At 39.2% G+C, this 19,153-nt stretch overlaps 3 protein-coding genes and 1 non-coding gene across 4 annotated transcripts in view; 2 read left to right on the top strand and 2 right to left on the bottom strand.

Annotated features, from left to right (window-relative positions):
* The first annotated feature begins 207 nt into the window (after nucleotides 1-207).
* LOC136415109 (uncharacterized) lies at nucleotides 208-2,321 on the top strand. The gene is made up of 9 exons (XM_066399525.1): nucleotides 208-411; nucleotides 461-700; nucleotides 750-861; nucleotides 1,067-1,185; nucleotides 1,249-1,428; nucleotides 1,485-1,679; nucleotides 1,731-1,914; nucleotides 1,964-2,147; nucleotides 2,208-2,321. Exons 1-9 carry the CDS (start codon nucleotides 360-362, stop codon nucleotides 2,295-2,297), a joined length of 1,356 nt encoding a protein of 451 aa, XP_066255622.1. The 5' UTR covers nucleotides 208-359; the 3' UTR covers nucleotides 2,298-2,321.
* Nucleotides 2,322-10,215: 7,894 nt separating this feature from the next.
* TRNAA-AGC (transfer RNA alanine (anticodon AGC)) lies at nucleotides 10,216-10,288 on the bottom strand. Its single transcript has one exon. It is a non-coding gene; the product is annotated as a tRNA-Ala (tRNA).
* A 285-nt stretch (nucleotides 10,289-10,573) lies between these two features.
* LOC136415182 (nuclear distribution protein nudE homolog 1-A) lies at nucleotides 10,574-14,825 on the top strand. Its single transcript, XM_066399632.1, has 3 exons — nucleotides 10,574-10,717; nucleotides 11,211-11,375; nucleotides 12,080-14,825. The coding sequence occupies exons 1-3, from the start codon at nucleotides 10,685-10,687 to the stop codon at nucleotides 12,233-12,235; spliced, it is 354 nt and encodes a 117-aa protein (XP_066255729.1). The 5' UTR covers nucleotides 10,574-10,684; the 3' UTR covers nucleotides 12,236-14,825.
* Nucleotides 14,826-16,375: 1,550 nt separating this feature from the next.
* LOC136415230 (protein O-mannosyl-transferase TMTC1-like) overlaps nucleotides 16,376-19,153 on the bottom strand; it is a 154,850-nt gene continuing 152,072 nt past the window's right edge. The window contains exon 16 of the mRNA XM_066399718.1: nucleotides 16,376-18,445. Coding sequence (XP_066255815.1) covers nucleotides 18,242-18,445 — 204 coding nt within the window. The 3' untranslated portion in view covers nucleotides 16,376-18,241. The remainder of the gene's footprint in view (nucleotides 18,446-19,153) is intronic.

Below are 19,153 nucleotides of genomic sequence, written 5' to 3' on the forward strand. Positions count from 1 at the left end.
GGTCGTTCTCTTGACATCCTGACATGAAGTGACCTTTCGCCGGGCGTAATGGGAATATCGAATGTGGGTTTAATAAATCTAACCTTTAGTCCTTTGTGCTGTGTTGACAAACTGAAAAATGGCACACACAAATGTCACGACAAGGCCGGCAAAAACATTAAAAGCTCTAATAGGAAGCAATTTGCATGACAATAACAATTATTTTAACATGTAAAGAGCAAGGCCGCCTCAAGTCGCTCAGGCACAAAACACGTTGAGATACTCCCATTATGCAATCTGATCCAACGGTCCACCCACAGGGTTCAAATTTCATGTGAAATCCGCATAATAAGTGCCTAGAGGTCAGTAGGCCCTCAGCCATGGCTAAAACGGTGCTCGCAATCATAATCATCAAAATCCTCGTGTTTTTCCGTAGGTACTCCCATTCCCAGCTAAAAAAATCCTCATGCCTCCATTACAGCCCTAAGGGCACACTGCGATAGGAAAATCTGGGTCCGCACGTCAGACATTTTTAGTCCCACAAACTGGGTTAATGGGGCTCTTCAGAGGCAGTGCAATGGTCTAGTTTTCGGGAAACAACAAGAGGTGGACGTGTTCCTGCCCACCTACCGAGTCAAGAGTTTGACCCTTCCTTCGTATGGAGTCATTACTATCGTTGAATGGGTCATCTTTGACGAGAATAGTACCAGCGTTGAGAACTGTGAGTGACAAGTAGTACCTTAAATTAGAGGAGAACTTAGATTTTACAGGTATTACGTTGAAGTCCATATTGCCGAAGCCATGGTTTGATGTTGATAGCTGGCAGAATCTTGACGATCCGGATAATCCCGCGGTACCACTTGTTGACAGGATACCGTCACAGTGAGTAAATTTCAAAAATTTACGGTTTTTTGCGGGTTGGTCAGTGTCAGAATATTTTGAAATTGGACTGTCATACCAATTGGACTCAGCGCAGGAGCTTCTGTCAGTCCACCATCCATACGCAATGGGCTAGAAAATTATGAAATTTTCCTCACTATTGTGCATTCTCTATCATCATTCAGCTTCAAGGAGTGCAACGTTTCAGATACGACGACATAGTGTTCGAAGATTATAAATCTTTGAATATGCTGTACCTTACACATCACGTGAATGTCAGGACTATCACATACATCGGTCTCAACGTCCATGAACTCATCATGCCCAGTAATAGCTCCTTGCCCTTACATCTTTGTCCATCCCAGTAATTGTTTGACATTTCGCTTTCAGATGACTATCACTTTCGGATCATGTCTTCCAACGAAAGTTGCGTGGACATCACTGGATGCAGGAGTCTACAGAGCAATTCTTACTATTACGATATTTGCCAGATCAAAAAATATAGATCTCAGTTAGTGGGGTGCGAAGACCCCATAAAACCTTTAGGGTTCTGTAACCAACCCCGATGCGGTAAACCACGTCAGAAGAGAGTGACCTGAAGTTTCTGTCCTTATCTAATCTTCCAGGGGCGGAGATCGTGATTGGTACCCTAAGGAGGGGTTTCAGGCTGGATCGCATTAAGCTAAGCTTACAGGACTTAGCTAGTCGTACACACGCTACGAAAATCGCGGGAAATAAAGTACAAATTGTGTTTGCAGAGGAAAATTTCAGCGGGCAAAGCCTCATTGATGCCACGAAGTTTTATAATACTCTTCTAGGAGGTTAGGTTAGGCTAATTGAAATTCTGTTGTCCTGAGCAGATGTGTGTTTAGATGAGTCTTTCTCTGCCGGAGACGTAATTCTTCGGCTCTCAAGGCCTCCTTTGGGCTCCCAACTGAGACAGGTCAAGAGCGCCATGTCCATGGTTTTCGGCACCTTAGTAGCTGTCGCTATAGTCTTCGGGTTACTCTTGGTGTCATACCACTCCCTGGAAGGCAATTTCACCTTTAGAAATAGGTCTATTTTTTGTACTGCTGACAATTTCCCCCAATTGAAATTTCTGCAGATTCTTAGGAAACAGGCCATTGTCCACTTATATCTTGGGCTACAACAACATAGAGGACAGAGGCTACATTGTAGACACTCGATCTGTAGCGGATTTGACTAGTGCTTTTGAGAACCCGATGTATCACCAGCATGCATCCTCTAGGAGTACCAGCAATGAGACTTTAACATCTCTTAAAGCAGAGGTTTTTCTTCGGTTTTGCACTTAAATTGTTGATTTTCTTGTTGTTGGTTTTTTTTTGTAGGAAAAGCCTGATGAGCCGAAAGATATGAAGGAAATGCCTGTTTTGGAAGCTGAGGATGAGGTTGAAGAGATGGTTTTGCAGGAGTTATAAGTGACTGCAATGGGTGCAATAAAGATTAAAAATATTTAAGAAAGTTGGCTGCTTTATTGACCTGTTTAGGATTCAATTCATTTTCAAATTAAAATGCTTCTCAATTTTTGGTTGTTGTTTCTAGGCAAAAATTTATGATAGTTTGGTAACAGTGCGTTATTCCGCAGCGCTTCCCTGAGGATTCGCTTGTAATCTTCTTGACGTGTGAGCCAAGTGAAAGATGGTTGCGGAGGTACCGCTAGTTTCTCTATTCATTTATTTCCCCTGGGACGCATCTCGAAGAAGAAATATTGCTTTATCAACTTCAAGCTGGTGCTAAGATGGGGATAGGCAACTGTAGGGTAAATTTTTTTAATGATTTTGAAGATTCTATTTTCTCAGGATGCTTGTCTCAATCTTAACCTTCTTTCCAAAAATTCTGATGCGTGTCGATCATACACAAAACTATTTGCAAAATATCACGATTTAGTAGATATAAGACTATAATACATCGCTTTAAAGAAACTTCAGTCGCTTTTCAGACGTTAAAAGCACTTTAGGAAGGCTTAGTGTCTGATTGCAAAAGGATTAATTTTGAGATACCCTCTCGAAGCTAGAAGCCCTTTTTCTATATGAGACAAATTCGTGCACCTTCCCGAAACAATCTTTAGAATTGCTGATTCTTGTGAACTTAAATCGTGTTGTAAGAGAGGCTTAATTAGGGCTTTAACTTGAAGGAAATAATAAGCGAGTTAATTAATATTTCGATAACCGTTAATCTATATAATAATTAATGTTATACAGAAGTGACGAAAAAGAAACAGGAAATCTAAATATCGTACAATATACGGGGTGTCAAATTTAACATGCCGAAGTTGCTACTTCTTTTGTTATATAACCAGCAAAGGGCCAGTGTGAAAATATTTTAGGCTGATAAACTACTTACCCACATTTGTAATTTACAAAGAGCTTATGTGTCCCGCTTTTCATAAATGTTTAATTTATCATCCATCGTGAATCAACTTGAGAACTGATTGATATCTTCGAAGAAGAAATTAATAGCAATTTTTTCCATATGGGCTGTATAGAATGTTCACTCAATGCAAATCACTTCTAGTTCACATTATACTTATTAATATCTTTTAATTTCTGGAAACACAACTTAAGTAGTATCTGATGTAAGTAAATACCTGATTATTTATCTCTCGCACAAGCTATTTCTGTTAATTGGTATCTTATTTCCTCAAGTCATGACAGGTAAGATGATAAAAGCGGATTTTTGACTATAATCAAATTAATGATATCTGTTTTTTTACTAATATATTATATCATTTCCACTTCAAATCTATCGGTGCAGAAAAACTTTAGTTGCACGGCGCTCAGGTAAAAATAATGTATGTATAAAACCCCGAGTCGCCGCCACTGTCTAAGGGCTGGCGGCCATCTTTCATTCATAATAGTGGTCAAATTGTTTCTTAAATTCACTTTAGCGTCGCTACCAAAGTTCTCCAAATGTCAAATGGTTTTCCGCGATTTTTTAGGTACTGGATCTATCAGTAGCAAAAATTAATGTGGTTCCTGCGCGAATGGATCAGAAAACATAAATTGATTTTTTTCAAATTTTCCTGCTCTCAGACAAGAGAGTCAAGCGACACTATTACTTTTTACTCTGCAATCGCTGTAAATCTGAACCAGCACTTTTTCAGCAAAATTCGTCTCGAAAAAAGAGTGAAAAGACCCCCAATCACTCCTTTGAGTATGAACTGTGAGTCGGAGGCGATTCCTGGATCCTGGCTGGAAGTTCCCCCGCCAGCAAAGGCTTTTCGGCTGTTTCCCTTGCGGGTTGCTGATTAGGAATAGCGAAGTTCAGAAACCAGAAAGGTTGATTTGGATCCTTTCTTCACTATTCCAGGAAAGTGATGTCTTGTTAGCGTTAGTAGAAGAAGTGACCCTTTGATAAGGAGATCTAGGATTACAGCCGAAGATAGCCACGGGTAGGCTATAATCGGATTTTTTGGGAACATGCTTCGACTCGGGGGGGATTTATCGTCAGGAGGTGACTTTTTAAATATCTTTTTCCTGGTTGCTCCTCCAGAGTTTCATCTCCTAGCCATTAGATGCCCCGTAGCTTCGCCTCTTGTGGGGGGATGGCATTCTCCAGGTTGTAGTTTGTTGCCCTCCTGAACAGTTCGTTAGCGGTTACTCGGAAGGTCAAGGCTAAAACCTGAATTAACCTTCTTTTAAGGGGGTTAGAGAATTTCCCATCTTGGCTTGGCTTAAAAGCATTCTAGGTTGCCCACCCAATGTTGGAAGTTCCTCTTCACGGTTACCGATCGACCAAACTCTTTCTCTCTTCCTCGATACCGCCACGAGGCATTACTTCAGAGACTGCGATTCGGCATTTAATTCCGATTTCTTTCGATTTCGACTTTTGTCTTAATGATATATTTGACCATTTTTGAGAATAATTTTCAGTACCGCTGTACTGCGAGTAGCTACTATCTACTCTATTCGTCTTCTAGTGGATTCTGCACTCTCCTCAGCTATTCTGTTTTAAGATATTTACGATCGCTTTGGATCTTTTCGCTCCTCTTGTATGTCTTTTCGCCCTTTATGTAATCGAGAGGGCCTTTGTGATTGCCGCTCGCCTCCCCGTGCCCGATTTCTGTCCTTTCAAGTTGCAGGGCAACGCCACTCTTTCTGATTTCAATTATTTTGTTTATGCTTTTCTGGTACCATATGGCGTTCTTACCAAAAGTATTCATCCTACAGAACCTTGATGTATTCATCCTACAGAAATGTATGCTATTTTTCTTTGGCAATGGAAATTGTTCCTGTATATGTGCATTTTCTCCTGAGATACTTCTCCTTGCGTTACGCATCCACACGTGAATGACCTTCCTTGGATGTTTGGTCCCTTCGTCTTTTTGATCTTGACCTTCCAAGACCTTTCTTGTCGTATTTGTCTCAAGAGTTAGTTTCTGATGATGAAATAGGTCGTTTCTCCTGGGTTTTACCCGTCGAACGTACATTCTTCTGCTTTTCGCGTCTGTTAGTTCTAATTCTCTCTCCTCCGGGGTTGGTTACCCGGACTTGGAGAAGGAGGGATCCAGAGGTCATCACGTGGAGGTGCGGACAGGTCTTTAACTTCTAACTGATATGAACTCGTGATTTCTGCGCCCAAAAGAGGGGCATATTTTTTTAAAGTTTAACACTTTATCTTCACTCCTGCCTCTGCCTAGTATACTCGCTCACCTTCTATCACATATTCATTTATGAAAAGCTCTTCTTAGCCAGTTCCACGACTTAATTGTCATTATAAACTTGTTTAAGCTCTTTGGTCACGCAGACATTCACTTGCGCAGACAAATTTCCAACTTAAATTGGCCCGATCAATCATAATGGGATTGACGCTCAGATACAATATTTCAATGTTATCATTATTCAATAATCCTAAATCTATGCGTATGAAATCGTCCAATTTGTCAATAATATATAAATTAACCTTGAAGCTAATTTATAAATAAACGCACGTTTTCTACGTCCTTTGCCATCAACAAATCGGCAATTTTACGAACAAATTACCAGAATTAATTTTGCATCATCCTTTCCGTTAATTGTGTCTAATGTAGAAATACTGTTAATAGAATAAAAAACGTTAGACGGAACTAATATTTAAATAAACCATTGACAAGCGCGTTTATTCTGCGATGGTCGAGCTCACAATGGGTTTTGTTTGGTGCATGCGAAGGGAATGGGCTGGTTCTCATCGTCTATTATTGATGTCTAGACTCAAACGGTATAAGAAACTGGAGCTGGGAGAGAGCTTTTCTTGGAAACTACGGTCACCCATGGCAAGACCGCTTCCCATTCGATCATACATATATAAATAAAATTACTTCAACAACAAATTAATCTATAGTAAACCGTTAATTGCCATCGATTACGTGAGTAATTAATTCGCATTAAAGGACTAATTACAATTTAAATTTTGCTCCATCTGACTTGGGATTAATTCATCAAAGTCAGGCTATTTGAATCATAACCAACCCAATTCTGAAAACTGAACCAGGGCAAACCTGATGACGTCAGAACTTCGTATTAAGCAATTCCATCAGACACCCGTCAATATGGCATTCCAATCCCGAAGGTTTTTAGAATCGGGCCCCAAGAATAAAAATCTCTAAATATCACATCCTCAAGTCTGATACATAAACGCGCAATAAAGTCTGCTGGTCGATGGTACCTAGTCGTACGAACTACCTTGACATTTATGTTGGAATTGATTTGCAAGTTGACCGATACGGTCTGAATTGCTTAAGGCAGCCGTACACTTAAGTGGCTATCTCTATCCCTCGAGTTACTTAAAAGAGGTGGTGACCGATTTGAGGAAGTTGGACGTAATAACTCGCTCTCGCTCTTTAGATCATCTTGGACTAATGGTTTTTTGTTGATCGTCGCCGTGTTTCTCGGAAGATCAAGGACTATATGACGTTAAGTTTAATGGCTCAGAGATAAATCTGCGAAGAAGGAAATTGGAAAAAAGCAGTCGGGATTAAACTGAATAAGCAGGCAGTTGGCCGTACCGGAGTGCGGAATATAAAGCAAAATCTATTGCAAATAGCTGCCAAAACAAAATCAAAAGTTGGCCAAATTGTACCCATTAGTGAACTGGACTTCTCAATCAATCACGCAACGCCGTACCTTTCATTTGTTAATAAACACCTTCATAATACATCAAACGTCCTGTAATCAACTTTCGTTTCTGTGTCATCTAACTGCAGCTTGGTAAGAAAGACACAGGACTGGACACAACTGAACGTTGTCAGGTTGTCGATTCTATTTTCTTTTATAACAATTTTGGCATCCGTTGCGAGAGTCGGAAAACATTTTTAATACGATTTGGCAACGTTGCCAAATTTACCTGTCACTTCACGGATGTATGACATCGCAATGGACATTGAAATTTTTGTGCGATGTTGCCACGTAACGTTGCTTAAATTAATAAGTAGATTTTCAAAATTAACATAAATATTTTCTCCTCTCATCGGTCACAGATTACTTAACATTCATAACGTTATTGCGAAATTTTAAGCAATGCAATGACCGACACTCTTTGCCTTTACCCTATGGTACCACATTGCGATAATGATTAGGTATTGTCAAGAGTGCCACATAAAGCTAACGTGTAGGTATTTAATGCGAACAATAGAAATTCCATTCCTCGTTATGTAATCCAATCTTTACCGTCATTTGTCTTCCCACAGAGAAATTGAACGAATACGACTTGACCTTTGAATCCCTCTCGGAACGATGATCTCGCAAGAATGCAAAATGGCAAACTGCACGCCATAAAACACTTTCTAAAAAAGGGGCTCGTTTCCTCTTGACGTTTAGGCGGATGTGACTTCGGTTTAGTATTGCATGGAAAGTGGGTTTTTGTAGGAAAGTAGACGAGGAAAAAATACAAGAATAATAGTAGTTTAAGAGAAAGCAAAAAAGCGATGTTGAGAGAAACGGAGGGTTAAAAGCTCTAATCTGTTTTTCCACAGGTTTATAGCAGATAGCTGATATATTGTTGGTAAGTTAAAAGGCAACATTGCGACGTTCATTTGTTATCCTGTAATGTACCTGTCACATGAATGTGACAAGTTGTGGGGCGACAATTGAACACCGCAACGTTGCCTTTTTCGAATACTAATGGTTGGTCTCTTGGAATATTAAACTCTGATCGACAGGGGTAAAATAGGGATGATACTAGACATGCATAGAATGGGAGTATGTCGGTTTTATGGTTCGCATAAATATTTAGGTATCTACTTAAATTATTAATTAGAACACAGGAGAGAAGGAAGAATTCTCGACTCATTATGCGCATTGTCTTATAGCAAAAGTTAAATTAAACTAAAGTACACAAAAACACGTCATGTAGCAACCGCGTAACGTCCTTCACACTGACTTCTAGCACAATACGAGCTGCGTTACCAAATTTCAGCTAAAATCCAATTTTTAGCCCCTACAGTTGTGTGTGTAATTTTCAAAATTTTTAGTTTTCTGAATTAAAAGTGGCTTGTTGAATAACGAAATCAATGTTGCACTGCATAAAATACTTTTTTTGTCAGGCCAAGGCTGTAGTGCTTACCATAGCGACTGACGCGTGTCGGTTGGGAAGGAAGTTGTTATACAGACGCTCACTTTCTGAAACCACCTTTTGCATTTCAATTATCAACGCACATCCGTAGTACCACATGTTTCTTTATTTTATTTTTATAGGCGTAAAAGGCTTTGACGAGCAATGCAAAGAAAGCACAATGCAAATCGGCGAGCAATGCGTCAGATTTCATCATCGAGCGAGGTGACAGTCTCAGCCATCTGGAGCAAGGCCAAATGGGTGGAACCCCTTTCATTGTTATACCCAATAAACTTGGTACCACCCACTAGTTCCTGATGCCATGGGCTTATCCTCACGACAAGGACTGCAGCACTGAGCTTCATAAAAAGGAAGAAGAACCTCTGTAACGGGCCTCAAAGTTTTTCTTCTCCGTTAAAACCTTCGCGGATGATATTTAACTACCACGAGATCAGTAAATAATAATTTACCTTGCATAGCCAGGTATCTATTTGTCCATTGGTTCTAACGGTACTGTCTTAAGTTTTTTCGTGGCATCCATCACTGCAAGTAAACACTTTCAGGTTGAGGACCTTGTGCAAACGCGGCCAGTGACGTAGCTGCAAATCAGCTGTTGTTTGAACCATCGTGCTTAGAATGGTACAAAATTACATTTTATATGTTCCACTCGAGAATCGCCCAATTAAAGAAGGTATTGATTTTTCATGAATGTTAATTACCTTTCCGTAATCCACGTATACTATCGTGATACAACTTTTATTCATTCTCAGCGTATGTGACGCCGCTCATGGTACCACGTAACGCTTTTTATGTGGGTTCGTGATCCCAGCTGTGCAACTGTGTAGATTACAACGTCTTCTTCTTAATAAATGACGATCTGATTAGAATTAAATTATATACACCTTTCACTCTCTCGGCTTATAGATAAAACCGAAGATGTTTCACATGACGATGATAGTGCTTTCTATGTAACGCGAATCTTTTTTAATCCCCTTTAGTCCGCTGCTTCCTTATCATCTTCCTTATTGGATATTTTTATCTTTCTATTCGAATAAAACATCGAGTGGATATTATACCGTGGATAAAGTGTACTAATGTAATCGCATTAGGAGAATTTCTCCATCGGGAATGGTAGCCGGAAAGCTTCTTTTTATCTTTATTGCCAGTCAAGGAAAAATTAATACGATCCTCAGATGTTGAGTCTCCAATCAATTAAATAGAATATAAAATATGGCAACCTCGCGTAATTCATTTGTGCACCTGTCTTATAATCAATTGACCTCACAACTGATATCAAACGATGAGCGATGTTGCCAGACTTCTATTTAAATCTGGAAAAGGTATGCCAGAATTAGCTACACAGTTTTTCTATAACATTGTCTGGTAGGAAGTACTCATGTATCGATTGAAGCAAGAAATAAATGGGGCTTACAAAGGTTGTCGCGTGTCTCACAGGTTCCACATGCCGGACTCATTAGAGTTTGATCGATATACGGGGACCGGCAGGCCACTGAAATTTTTAATTAAGCGTTGTACGCTCCAGTAATGCTTGGTGGGTTCATGTTGCACGTTATTTGATCAATATATTATTGCCGTCGCACTAATCGAATGAAATAAACGACTTTGTCAAATGGTGCGTATATGGAGATAGGAGTTTGGTTGATGATTATGGTGAAACAAAAATTGCAAAAGTTGTTTTATTGTATATGGAAAAATAGTCCTTTGCAATGGTATTTATCACATCATTCGATATTAAGGATTTTTGATTAATGAATATTAAATAAAATATAATGAGAAATAAAAAAGAAGTGGAGGTGCCGGGTATCGATCCCGGTACCTCTCGCATGCTAAGCGAGCGCTCTACCATCTGAGCTACACCCCCTATTATTTCATTTCCTCACTGTGTTAGATACTTTCTATCTCAGGAGGTTTTTAATGACATAAAGTCATATTTCCTGCATATCTTTTCAATGCAGTATTTCAAGTAATAATATTTTGTGAGCTTGAATAACTCATAGTGAAATAAAACATTAATGATAACTGTTATTCAGTTTTTTTTTCATTTTAATGACATAACTACTACTACCCAGAAAACTAGTAATACATGTAAGTGTATCTCTGGTTGCATCTAGCCGGTGTCAACATTAATTTTTTATATAAAATGAGGTTAGGTTTTTTGTTATTGATTGATTGATTTTGGGGTATTGGGGGTAAAAGTGCCTAAAATTGCTGCTTATAAGTGTTTTAAAGTGTTTCGGATCTTCCAGATCTCAGACAAATGGAGCAGGCAGTGGAGGATATTGAAAATAAGGTAAATTACTTCGAAAGTAATGTTATTTTGTGGAAGTAAGAACTGTTTCAAGTAGGATAGGTACTTTCGAGGATGGTGCCCTATTTCAGGATTCCTAAGTAGAACTTAACGCCAGTCTTTCATTGCCACGGGCTGGGTCTCTAAGGGGCTGCTCAGTAGTTTTCTTTTATTGGAATTTTATATCTCATTTTGCCACTATTTTATGCTCTCAGTTATGACACTGTGATTTTCCATGTTCCTTCTAATGAGAGTTTTCTTTTTTATTTTTCACTCTTGCACCAACTTGAAGCTGAGCCGAAATTCAGGGATACTTAGGTGTAGGTATGAATTTATTCTACCTTATGCAAGTGCAATTTGGACCAAACTAAAAAAGTCTTGACAATAGGTACCTACTATCTCTGATTTAACATTTCTATGGGTATTGTGTTCTTCATAAATTTAACTGTACATTAATTAATCATTTAGTTCTAACGAGTTACTAATTAACATGCAGATGAAGGACACAGATGCCAGGCTAGATACCCTGGCTCTGCAAGTGGGAAACATCGAACTGGAGATATTTTCAGAAAATGGCCAAGACGTTGAGGTCCATAATCTACTGAAGTCAGTGAGCGAGGTGAAGGATAATTACCAGAATTTACGAAAAGAAATTTTGGAGGTTTGTATCTATGAATTATTCATTTATCTGCTGTTAATGTATTTATGATAAATAGTACGATGTAAGTATATCGAGAGATTGTCAGTAGAAATCAGCACCAATGGCAACTGAAATTTATTAAAGGCTACTAATTTGTTAAGGGGTCGGTTCCCACTAGTATCAAAGATGCCGGCAAAAATTGTTAGGACTTTGCATAGGTATTAAAAATAGCTATTTCTTTTACACAGTGCGCAAGGTCTTGTTGCCACTGACAGGTCTTGAACCCTGTGTGCTATGAAAGTGGCAAAGGAGCTGATTTACCAAACTGTCAATTTAGATTCTTCAGACAAGATTCAGGTGTTTATGAGTTTTTAAAAATTGACAGTTTTGATAATTTTCAGTAATTTTTCAGCCTATGGAAACGTTGCAATAAAGATAAAATGCTAGTCAGTTTCATGGTTTCACACAATGCAGGGTCAAACCCAACTATTTGAATGAAATTGTTGAGAAACCTGGCTTATCAAAATCCCAGAGTCTTTAGTTGTTCATGGGCAGTTGAAATGTGTTTAGGCCATCATTTCATCCTATTTGTTTCAAGCTCGATTCTTGTGTTCCTCTTTATAATTTAATTGGTATTATCAAGTTTTGAAGCGCTTGAAGCAGGCCCTCTCATCAGTTAGATTTATTAATGATTAGTTTGCTTTGGAATGTTCTATCGCTTGTAGGTGCAAGACTTACAAAAGCAGCTCAGTTCATCTCTAAATACTCAGTTGAAGATGATGCAGACCAAATTCAACAGGTTGAAAGAGAAAATCAGTGTGGCCGACCAGTCGCGATTTGTGACCAGATCGCCGGCCAAGTTCGTGGAAGATTCGAAATAAGTATCGTTTTGGTTGGCTTGGGCAGTTAAGTTACTTTCCAATCTTAGGCTTAGACCACAAACCTGTATAAAAACAGGAAAGAAATTTGGTTTTCGAAACATCAAGTCCTACCTAAAAACAGGTGTTTTGCTGCTTCAGCCCCTTTTTTGCAATGTTAGTGAAAGTGGAGTTTTCTTTTCTGTCTTTACAAGAGAAAACCTGATATAATGCCAGGAGCTTCTGTGAACCGTTTGACTATTCATAACTATAAGTTCGATAGCCTTAAAAAGTAATTTTAAGGACCATTTTTTAAAGGTTTTTTAAAAAAACTCTTAATTTTTACACTCGATGAAACATGGAATGCTGTTTGAGTAGAGGGAATGCAGGTTGATGATATTGATTTTTGAGGAAATGTTTGTTTACTGCATGTTTTTTTGAAGCTGTAACGTCCATATCTGGGGAAGCCTTGTAATGGTTCGGTTCTCCAGATTGTAATTTGGGCATTAGAGGCCTAATGAACTGGTTTGAGTTGTGACTGAAAGTCACTAAGGGATTTTGGTTGGCGAAATCGTAAGGGCTTCCCTAGTTATAACATTTCTTCCATTGCATGTGTTTCGATAGAGCTCCAATTCTAACTCAGTCAATAGCGTTTTGGCAGGGAAGTTCATTCCAGTCCAAAACTCCTTTCTGAACGAGCCAAAACGTGGATTCCAGGGTAAGTAAGTACACGTTTCTTTTGTTGCAACTTTTTACTGGCCCCAGTGTATCAGTAGAGTTGCCTACGCCGGCATGACTCACGGTGTAGCGTTCTGCACACATTTATACAGGGTGTTTATTAAACGTACGGCGAATTCAAGGGGTTATTCCCTGGACTATTTTGAGAATATTTTGTCCTTTAATGATTTTTGAAAAGCCTCGTTGTGCCGAAGATACAGGGCGAGAAAAATTTTCGATTATACCAATTTTTGATATTTTTGAAATTATTGATATAGTCCAAATAAACGTATGGCATACTGTGCTGGGTTATTTTTTAACAACGTTTCGATCACAAAGTTCCTTAGACATGATAGAGGACGGTCCAGGTACTTCTATAATGGGACTGTTTGAATGTTCTTAGAGACTATTTGTTGTATCTATACCACATACAACTCGGTCAGGCACTTCTTCCTGCCGATTCTCCTCCATGCATTCTGTCAATGGCTTTTGTACACATTGGTTCAAATCTCTTAATTACTGACGCTGATTTTTTTACTATCTAAGCGAATTTCTTAAGAAATTCAATAAGGAATTTTCACAATACCCTTGTGTGGGCTGAAGAAAATCCACATGAAATACTTGAGGACTGTTTTCAACATCAATTCTCGTTGAATGCATAGATTGAAATTATGGGTCACTGGCTAATTGGACTGGTAAGTCTACTAGGAAGATTGGCCGGCAAGGTGCATTGCAGTTGGAATAAACTCTACTTCAGTTTCTGGAGGATGTACCCTTGACAACAAAAACGCAATGTGGTTTATGCATAATGATGCCCCAGCTCATTTCAGTGTGGTTATTTGTGAGTTTTTAACAGTAACATACGGCGATCGCTGAATTGCTCGAGGTGGATCTCACTTATGGCTTGCTCGATCCCCGGACTTAAATCCTTTGGATTAGTTCCTATGGGGCGACCTGAAGTCGTTACATCGTACTGCCCCAGTGAAAATTAGGGACGTTTAAGAAATCGGATAATTGTTGGGTGCAGTTCAATAAGAAACGATCCTGGTCTTTTAAAAGAGTTCGGTAGTTAACGACGAGAAATTCTGGCATCCTAGTTGGAGACAGTCATTTTCAACAGTTCTTGATCATTAAGAAGCTTTAAATATATTTGGTAAAAAAATGTTGGTGTAGTGGAAAATTCTTCTCGCCCTGTATCGCCGGAACAAGGAGGCTTTTCAAAAATCCTCAAAGGACCGAATATTCTTAGAATCGTCTAGGGAATAACTTCTTGAATTTTTGCCGTATGTTTAATAGTAACCGTGTATATGCATTTTAACCAATTTGTGATACAATTAATAGCCACGTACTGTAGGAATAGTTACACTTCAACACATCGTTGTGGCGGAAAGTTACGGCACCCCCTTTCCCCAGTTTAGATGTCAATTTTGAGAAGACCACCAGTGTTGATACTACGACTTGATAGACGTAAATAATTTATATTTATATAGAGAATAGATGTAACGGTTGCTCAAACGTCTACACACGTAGTTTTATAGAGATATGTCTCCGCAATAAAACCTTTAAGACATCTTTTGCTCAAAGTATCTATTCAGGACGCCGTGAGGCAGATGCACAACACCTCTCACTCACTTATTTATATCCAATAAAAGTGGCACTTACATACATGTTGTATACTTACAGCTAGTAGGTAGCGATGTCAATTTCTTCTAGGCAGAGGCCCTTTACACTCTTTCTTGATAACATTTAGTTGGGAATTTCAAAGTTCTAATAATAAGCAAATTGAGAATAATGATTAGAAGTTTGTATTCTTAATGTGATATTATGAGAATATATAAGGGACAGTGATGACACACAGTATTTATATATTTTGTTCGAATAAATGGTTGGTTTTGAATTTCTTGGGTCTTTTCGTGGGTCACTAGCAAAGCCAATTTGTACCCCAGCTACTTCTCTCGATTGCCCCCAATTCTCCTTAGAATTTACTTTGCAGACGCCTTTTCTGCGTCAAGACGCAAACAATTAGTCAGACTTATCATTTGAAGGACGCGAAACCACTTAAAATGGCGGCTCCGCTAGATGCGCCGTAAGTCATTGATGATGCGGCAGTCCTGGTAACTCCTGTTTGTTTAGAGGTGACAAAGGCGCGTTGTTGCCGTTGTTATTAAGGTTTTCAAGGCGTTGATCCTATGGACAATTTTCGAAATGCAACATAGCACACTTTTGACAACTGCGTGCCCTGCGTTCCTGTTTCAGGTGTGGGACGCGTAAACAATTACAGAATTTCCGTTTCGAATTTTATTGTATATTTCAGAAACTGATGGTAGGACGGAACGAGGGCATCATCAACCACACACCAAACACATTCGCGTTTGGTAAATTGAAGTATTGTATAGTTTTCAAGTGAAAATCAATGGCGGCTGCCTTCTTTTCTACCATTTCGGCAGCAAGTTTAAAGCGATTGAGTAATTATCGGGCATTATGTCAGGGCATCGCCTTAATTTTTCTCTGTTGCTCAACTCGATTCTGTTGCGCATTAACTACTTAACGATATTTGTCAAAAAATTAAGTCGAAGTCGGTCCGTTAAGTTTTCCAAATCTTTCACAGGACTTGGTTTTCATGGTTGCGAGTTGCTATGATTTTGACTTTTGCTAATCAAATTTATCATTTTTTTTGCTTCAGGAATTCAAAAACTTTCAACGAGTTTAAATTTTGTCACTAAAACCATTCTACTCCTCCTTGAGGTGAGTTCCACTTTGAATGTTTCTTTAGCGTCTACATTGTGATTTATATTGTTCAAATCGAGACGAACGTTCGGAAGATTTCGAGGACTGTCAGTCCGGCTCTGGCAACCATAATATGCCTTGGAAAATTCTTACGTTGCTTCCTGATTTTTTAAAGAGCGAAGTACTGAGAATGTATTGAGATGTACTATATCTAGAAGCCCTGGAGCATTTTTGAGTAGTGAATAAATTGGGGAGTGCTTCTTAGATTTCTTGTACTTTTGGCCCCTCCAGCCTGCCCCTGACCATTATACTCCTTTGAAAATGTATGGTTTTGATTGAGATACAAAAGAAATGATGCAGGTTTATTACCGTACAGTACAGAATTTTTAAACTATGAAACAGTCTTGCCCACTTCTATTTTAGGATGCTTCTAAACACTATCACTCGCGCATAAAAAAAATTATGTATGTTCCGGACTTTTGGGAGAATTCAATGCCCAAAACACTTGGGAGTACACTGTCCCTAGAGGCCCAACGCGATTTTTTAACTTTAGGCCGCTCAGGTACGTTATAATCGCCGCCGCACTCCCATTACCACAGCCAAATGGGCCCGGAAATGTACTTTTTTGCGCCTCGCGCTTGGGTCTTGTCCGTTTAGGTGTTCTTCGGGGCGGTGGAGATGGAATGGGGGGAGGGGGGTATTTCAATCAGTAGGAACAAATTAAATAAATAACCTTTATTTACAATAAAAACGATTACAATGAATTGATTCTTATTAATTCAATTTCCCAGGTAAATATTATAATGAAGATTTATCCCACCCAGTAATACTTATAGGTAACCGAATCTTTAATAATGCGTCGTTTATTAACGCTCTTTTACGCCCTGTTTCGCCTTCTTGTTCCGAAATATTAAATTTACATAATTTACCAAAGTAAGTATACTCTTTGAATGGCCCCACCTCTAGTAAGTATTTAAATTCATACGTATTTTCCAAACGAACAACCGAAAAATCTATGTTAAATGCATGAGACCGTGAACTACTCTTTATGCACGCTATATGTAGATATATCAAAAATATTACAAAAATATTACGTTAGTGGAACTGCTAGATTAAAGTATTGTTAAAGGAAAAGAACTGTAACCTTTCGTGCTGTCTTTCGGTTGTAGGCAAAAACGCTGTGGTTTTTTTCTACGAGGCGTGAATCAAGTATGAATCGGAATTTCTCTCCTGCGGCTAGTAAGGCATTGGCAGGAGGCTCGTACACCTAGGAATGATAAGTAGGAGTATCCCAAGACCGCGTACATTCTGCTTGGTCTCTGAAGGCCGCGTTTTCAGTCGGCATCACCACGAGTGAGCACGAGGTACATCTTCAGCTTAGCATTATAAAATTTCTTACATGCGAAGATGTAAAACTAGTGGAAATCTTTCAAAGACTTAAAGCACATTTTGGAAAGACTTATCTGAAAAAAACCCAGGTGTACGAATGGCATAAGAAATTTTCGAAGGGATGAGAAACGGTTGAGAACGAGCCCCTTGATCGTCGCCCTTGGATCGGTGTGACATCGCCACTGTTCGGAAAATTTCGGCCAGATGGGTGCTCCGTCTTCTGACTAATCAACAGAAACAGCAGTCAACCTAACTCGGAAGAAGTTGGCAGAAATTCGCTAGTCAACATCGGAATACCCTTTTTACAGTCCAGACTTACCCCCCTGTGATTATCACATGTTTGGCTCGTTGAAAGAGGCACTGAGAGGAGAACGATTCAACCACGATGCAGTTCTTTAGGGCTTCATGCGCAATTGGTCGCAAACACGCCCGGTTCTTTTTACGATAACGGCATTGCGAAACTTTCAGTACAATGGGAAAAATCTTTCACTTTTTGATTTTATTCCAATAAATTTTTAAAAAAGAATTCTAGTTCATATTTGATTCACTCTCGCATTAGAATATTGGCGGTCCGCTAAAAAGACTTACAGCGTTATACGGGGTGTCCCAACCCCTCGCACAAAGTTTTTATTTTAGAGCCACCCTGTATAATCTGTGATTTGTGTTAATTCTTATTTTCGTGGACAACCTCATGCGAACACACATTTAACTGTGATGGGATATGTGGTTTGATGAGGTTCCCAGCAGTGTTATTACTGTAAAAAAAGAGCTTACTGCCTATTTTTCTATGTACAGAGTATGCAAATGAACTGTTGCGCTCTTCTCAGAGAGGGCTAAACTATATTACCTCAAATTTGATCTTTAAGAGTTATTATCTACCCATAATACTGACGGCTTTTTGTTTTTATTTTCACTACTTGTATGAACGTCCCTACATGGTGATTTCCAGCAGACTCGACTTCATCGTCGCTTCTCCTTAATCACAAATACGTAGATTTATAGTGTGATGAATCATAGCTAAATTTGGTTCCAATCGTTCCACCCTGTTTCGTGACTTTACTGAATTTTCGTTGTCTTTGCCTAGCAATACCTAATAGGAGAGATCTGCTGCAACCGCTCGGTTCTACTACACTTATGACTTATGATGGTGAATCACAGATATATTTTGTCAATTTTTGCTTCTAGCTAAAGCGATTTTTAGCAATACGTGAGTAAGGCGAATTTGGAGAAGTCCAGAGCCTCTTCCGAAGACTCGTTCTTTTCTTCCTGCTTCTTGCGTAGCATCTTCATCTTTTCCTTGTAGGCTTTCCCGTTCTGGCCTTGGCTGGTGTTTGAGGTTCTGTGCTTCTGCAATTTGGCGTCTTTTTGTTGGTCGGGGGGCATGTCTGACGTGCCGTTTTTCTATTAAAAGATTGGAAAAAGTCATTATTTTTTTCAAATAAACTGGAAATTAGATTCAATTACAGGCAGCCTTGAGGCTGAAATCAGCCCCGTCTGGGGGTATTCCGAGAAGTTGAGTCAAAATTGTCGTTAACGGCCCTTTGTCATGCACTGCATCTGTGCATGCATGAAGATACACTGCTCCAAATAATATAGGAAACAAGAATAACTGTTGATAAATCCTCATATTGAAGAATGGGCCAATGAATTATTCAGGGAGGAACCTCGGTTTGAATTTTGACCTGTTACCAGAAGACAACGCGTTTGACGTGAAACAGCATGGTTAGAACGAGAGTGGCATTATCAGGAAATCCATAATTGCAGAGGAGGTTCCATGATGATATGAGGTGGTATCATATTGCATTATTAAACCGAGCTTGTTTCTTTGACACAAACACCGAACCCAAAGCGGTACCAAGACCATGTGTCCGAATCTGTTGTCCTTCCTTTTGTATATACTGCTGACCCAAAACTCCTCTATATGCAAGACAATGCTCATCTACTTGTTAGTGAGGCTACTTCGCGTTGGTTAAGAGACAACAATGTAATAGTTATGAATTGGCCACCATAATCGCCCGACGTGAATCCTATAGAGCGCGTATGGGACATGCTGCAATTCAACTCAATTCGCTCATCGCGGGTGTTCATGGTAATTTGACTCTTCTGAAT

Source organism: Euwallacea similis, chromosome 19, assembly GCF_039881205.1.
Source record: "Euwallacea similis isolate ESF13 chromosome 19, ESF131.1, whole genome shotgun sequence".
In the NCBI taxonomy this organism is placed as follows: Eukaryota; Metazoa; Arthropoda; class Insecta; order Coleoptera; family Curculionidae; genus Euwallacea; species Euwallacea similis.

What these genes read in the sequence shown, in the direction of transcription:
- LOC136415109 (XM_066399525.1), top strand. Translation starts at nt 360, where the DNA reads ATGGCTAAAACGGTGCTCGCAATCATAATCATCAAAATCCTCGTGTTT. An exon ending in GTTGACAGGATACCGTCACA is followed by an intron (nt 862 to 1,066) that starts GTGAGTAAATTT and finishes GCAACGTTTCAG; the next exon opens with ATACGACGACATAGTGTTCG. An exon ending in CTGTAACCAACCCCGATGCG is followed by an intron (nt 1,429 to 1,484) that starts GTAAACCACGTC and finishes CTAATCTTCCAG; the next exon opens with GGGCGGAGATCGTGATTGGT.
- LOC136415182 (XM_066399632.1), top strand. Translation starts at nt 10,685, where the DNA reads ATGGAGCAGGCAGTGGAGGATATTGAAAATAAG. An exon ending in TGGAGGATATTGAAAATAAG is followed by an intron (nt 10,718 to 11,210) that starts GTAAATTACTTC and finishes ATTAACATGCAG; the next exon opens with ATGAAGGACACAGATGCCAG. An exon ending in TACGAAAAGAAATTTTGGAG is followed by an intron (nt 11,376 to 12,079) that starts GTTTGTATCTAT and finishes TATCGCTTGTAG; the next exon opens with GTGCAAGACTTACAAAAGCA.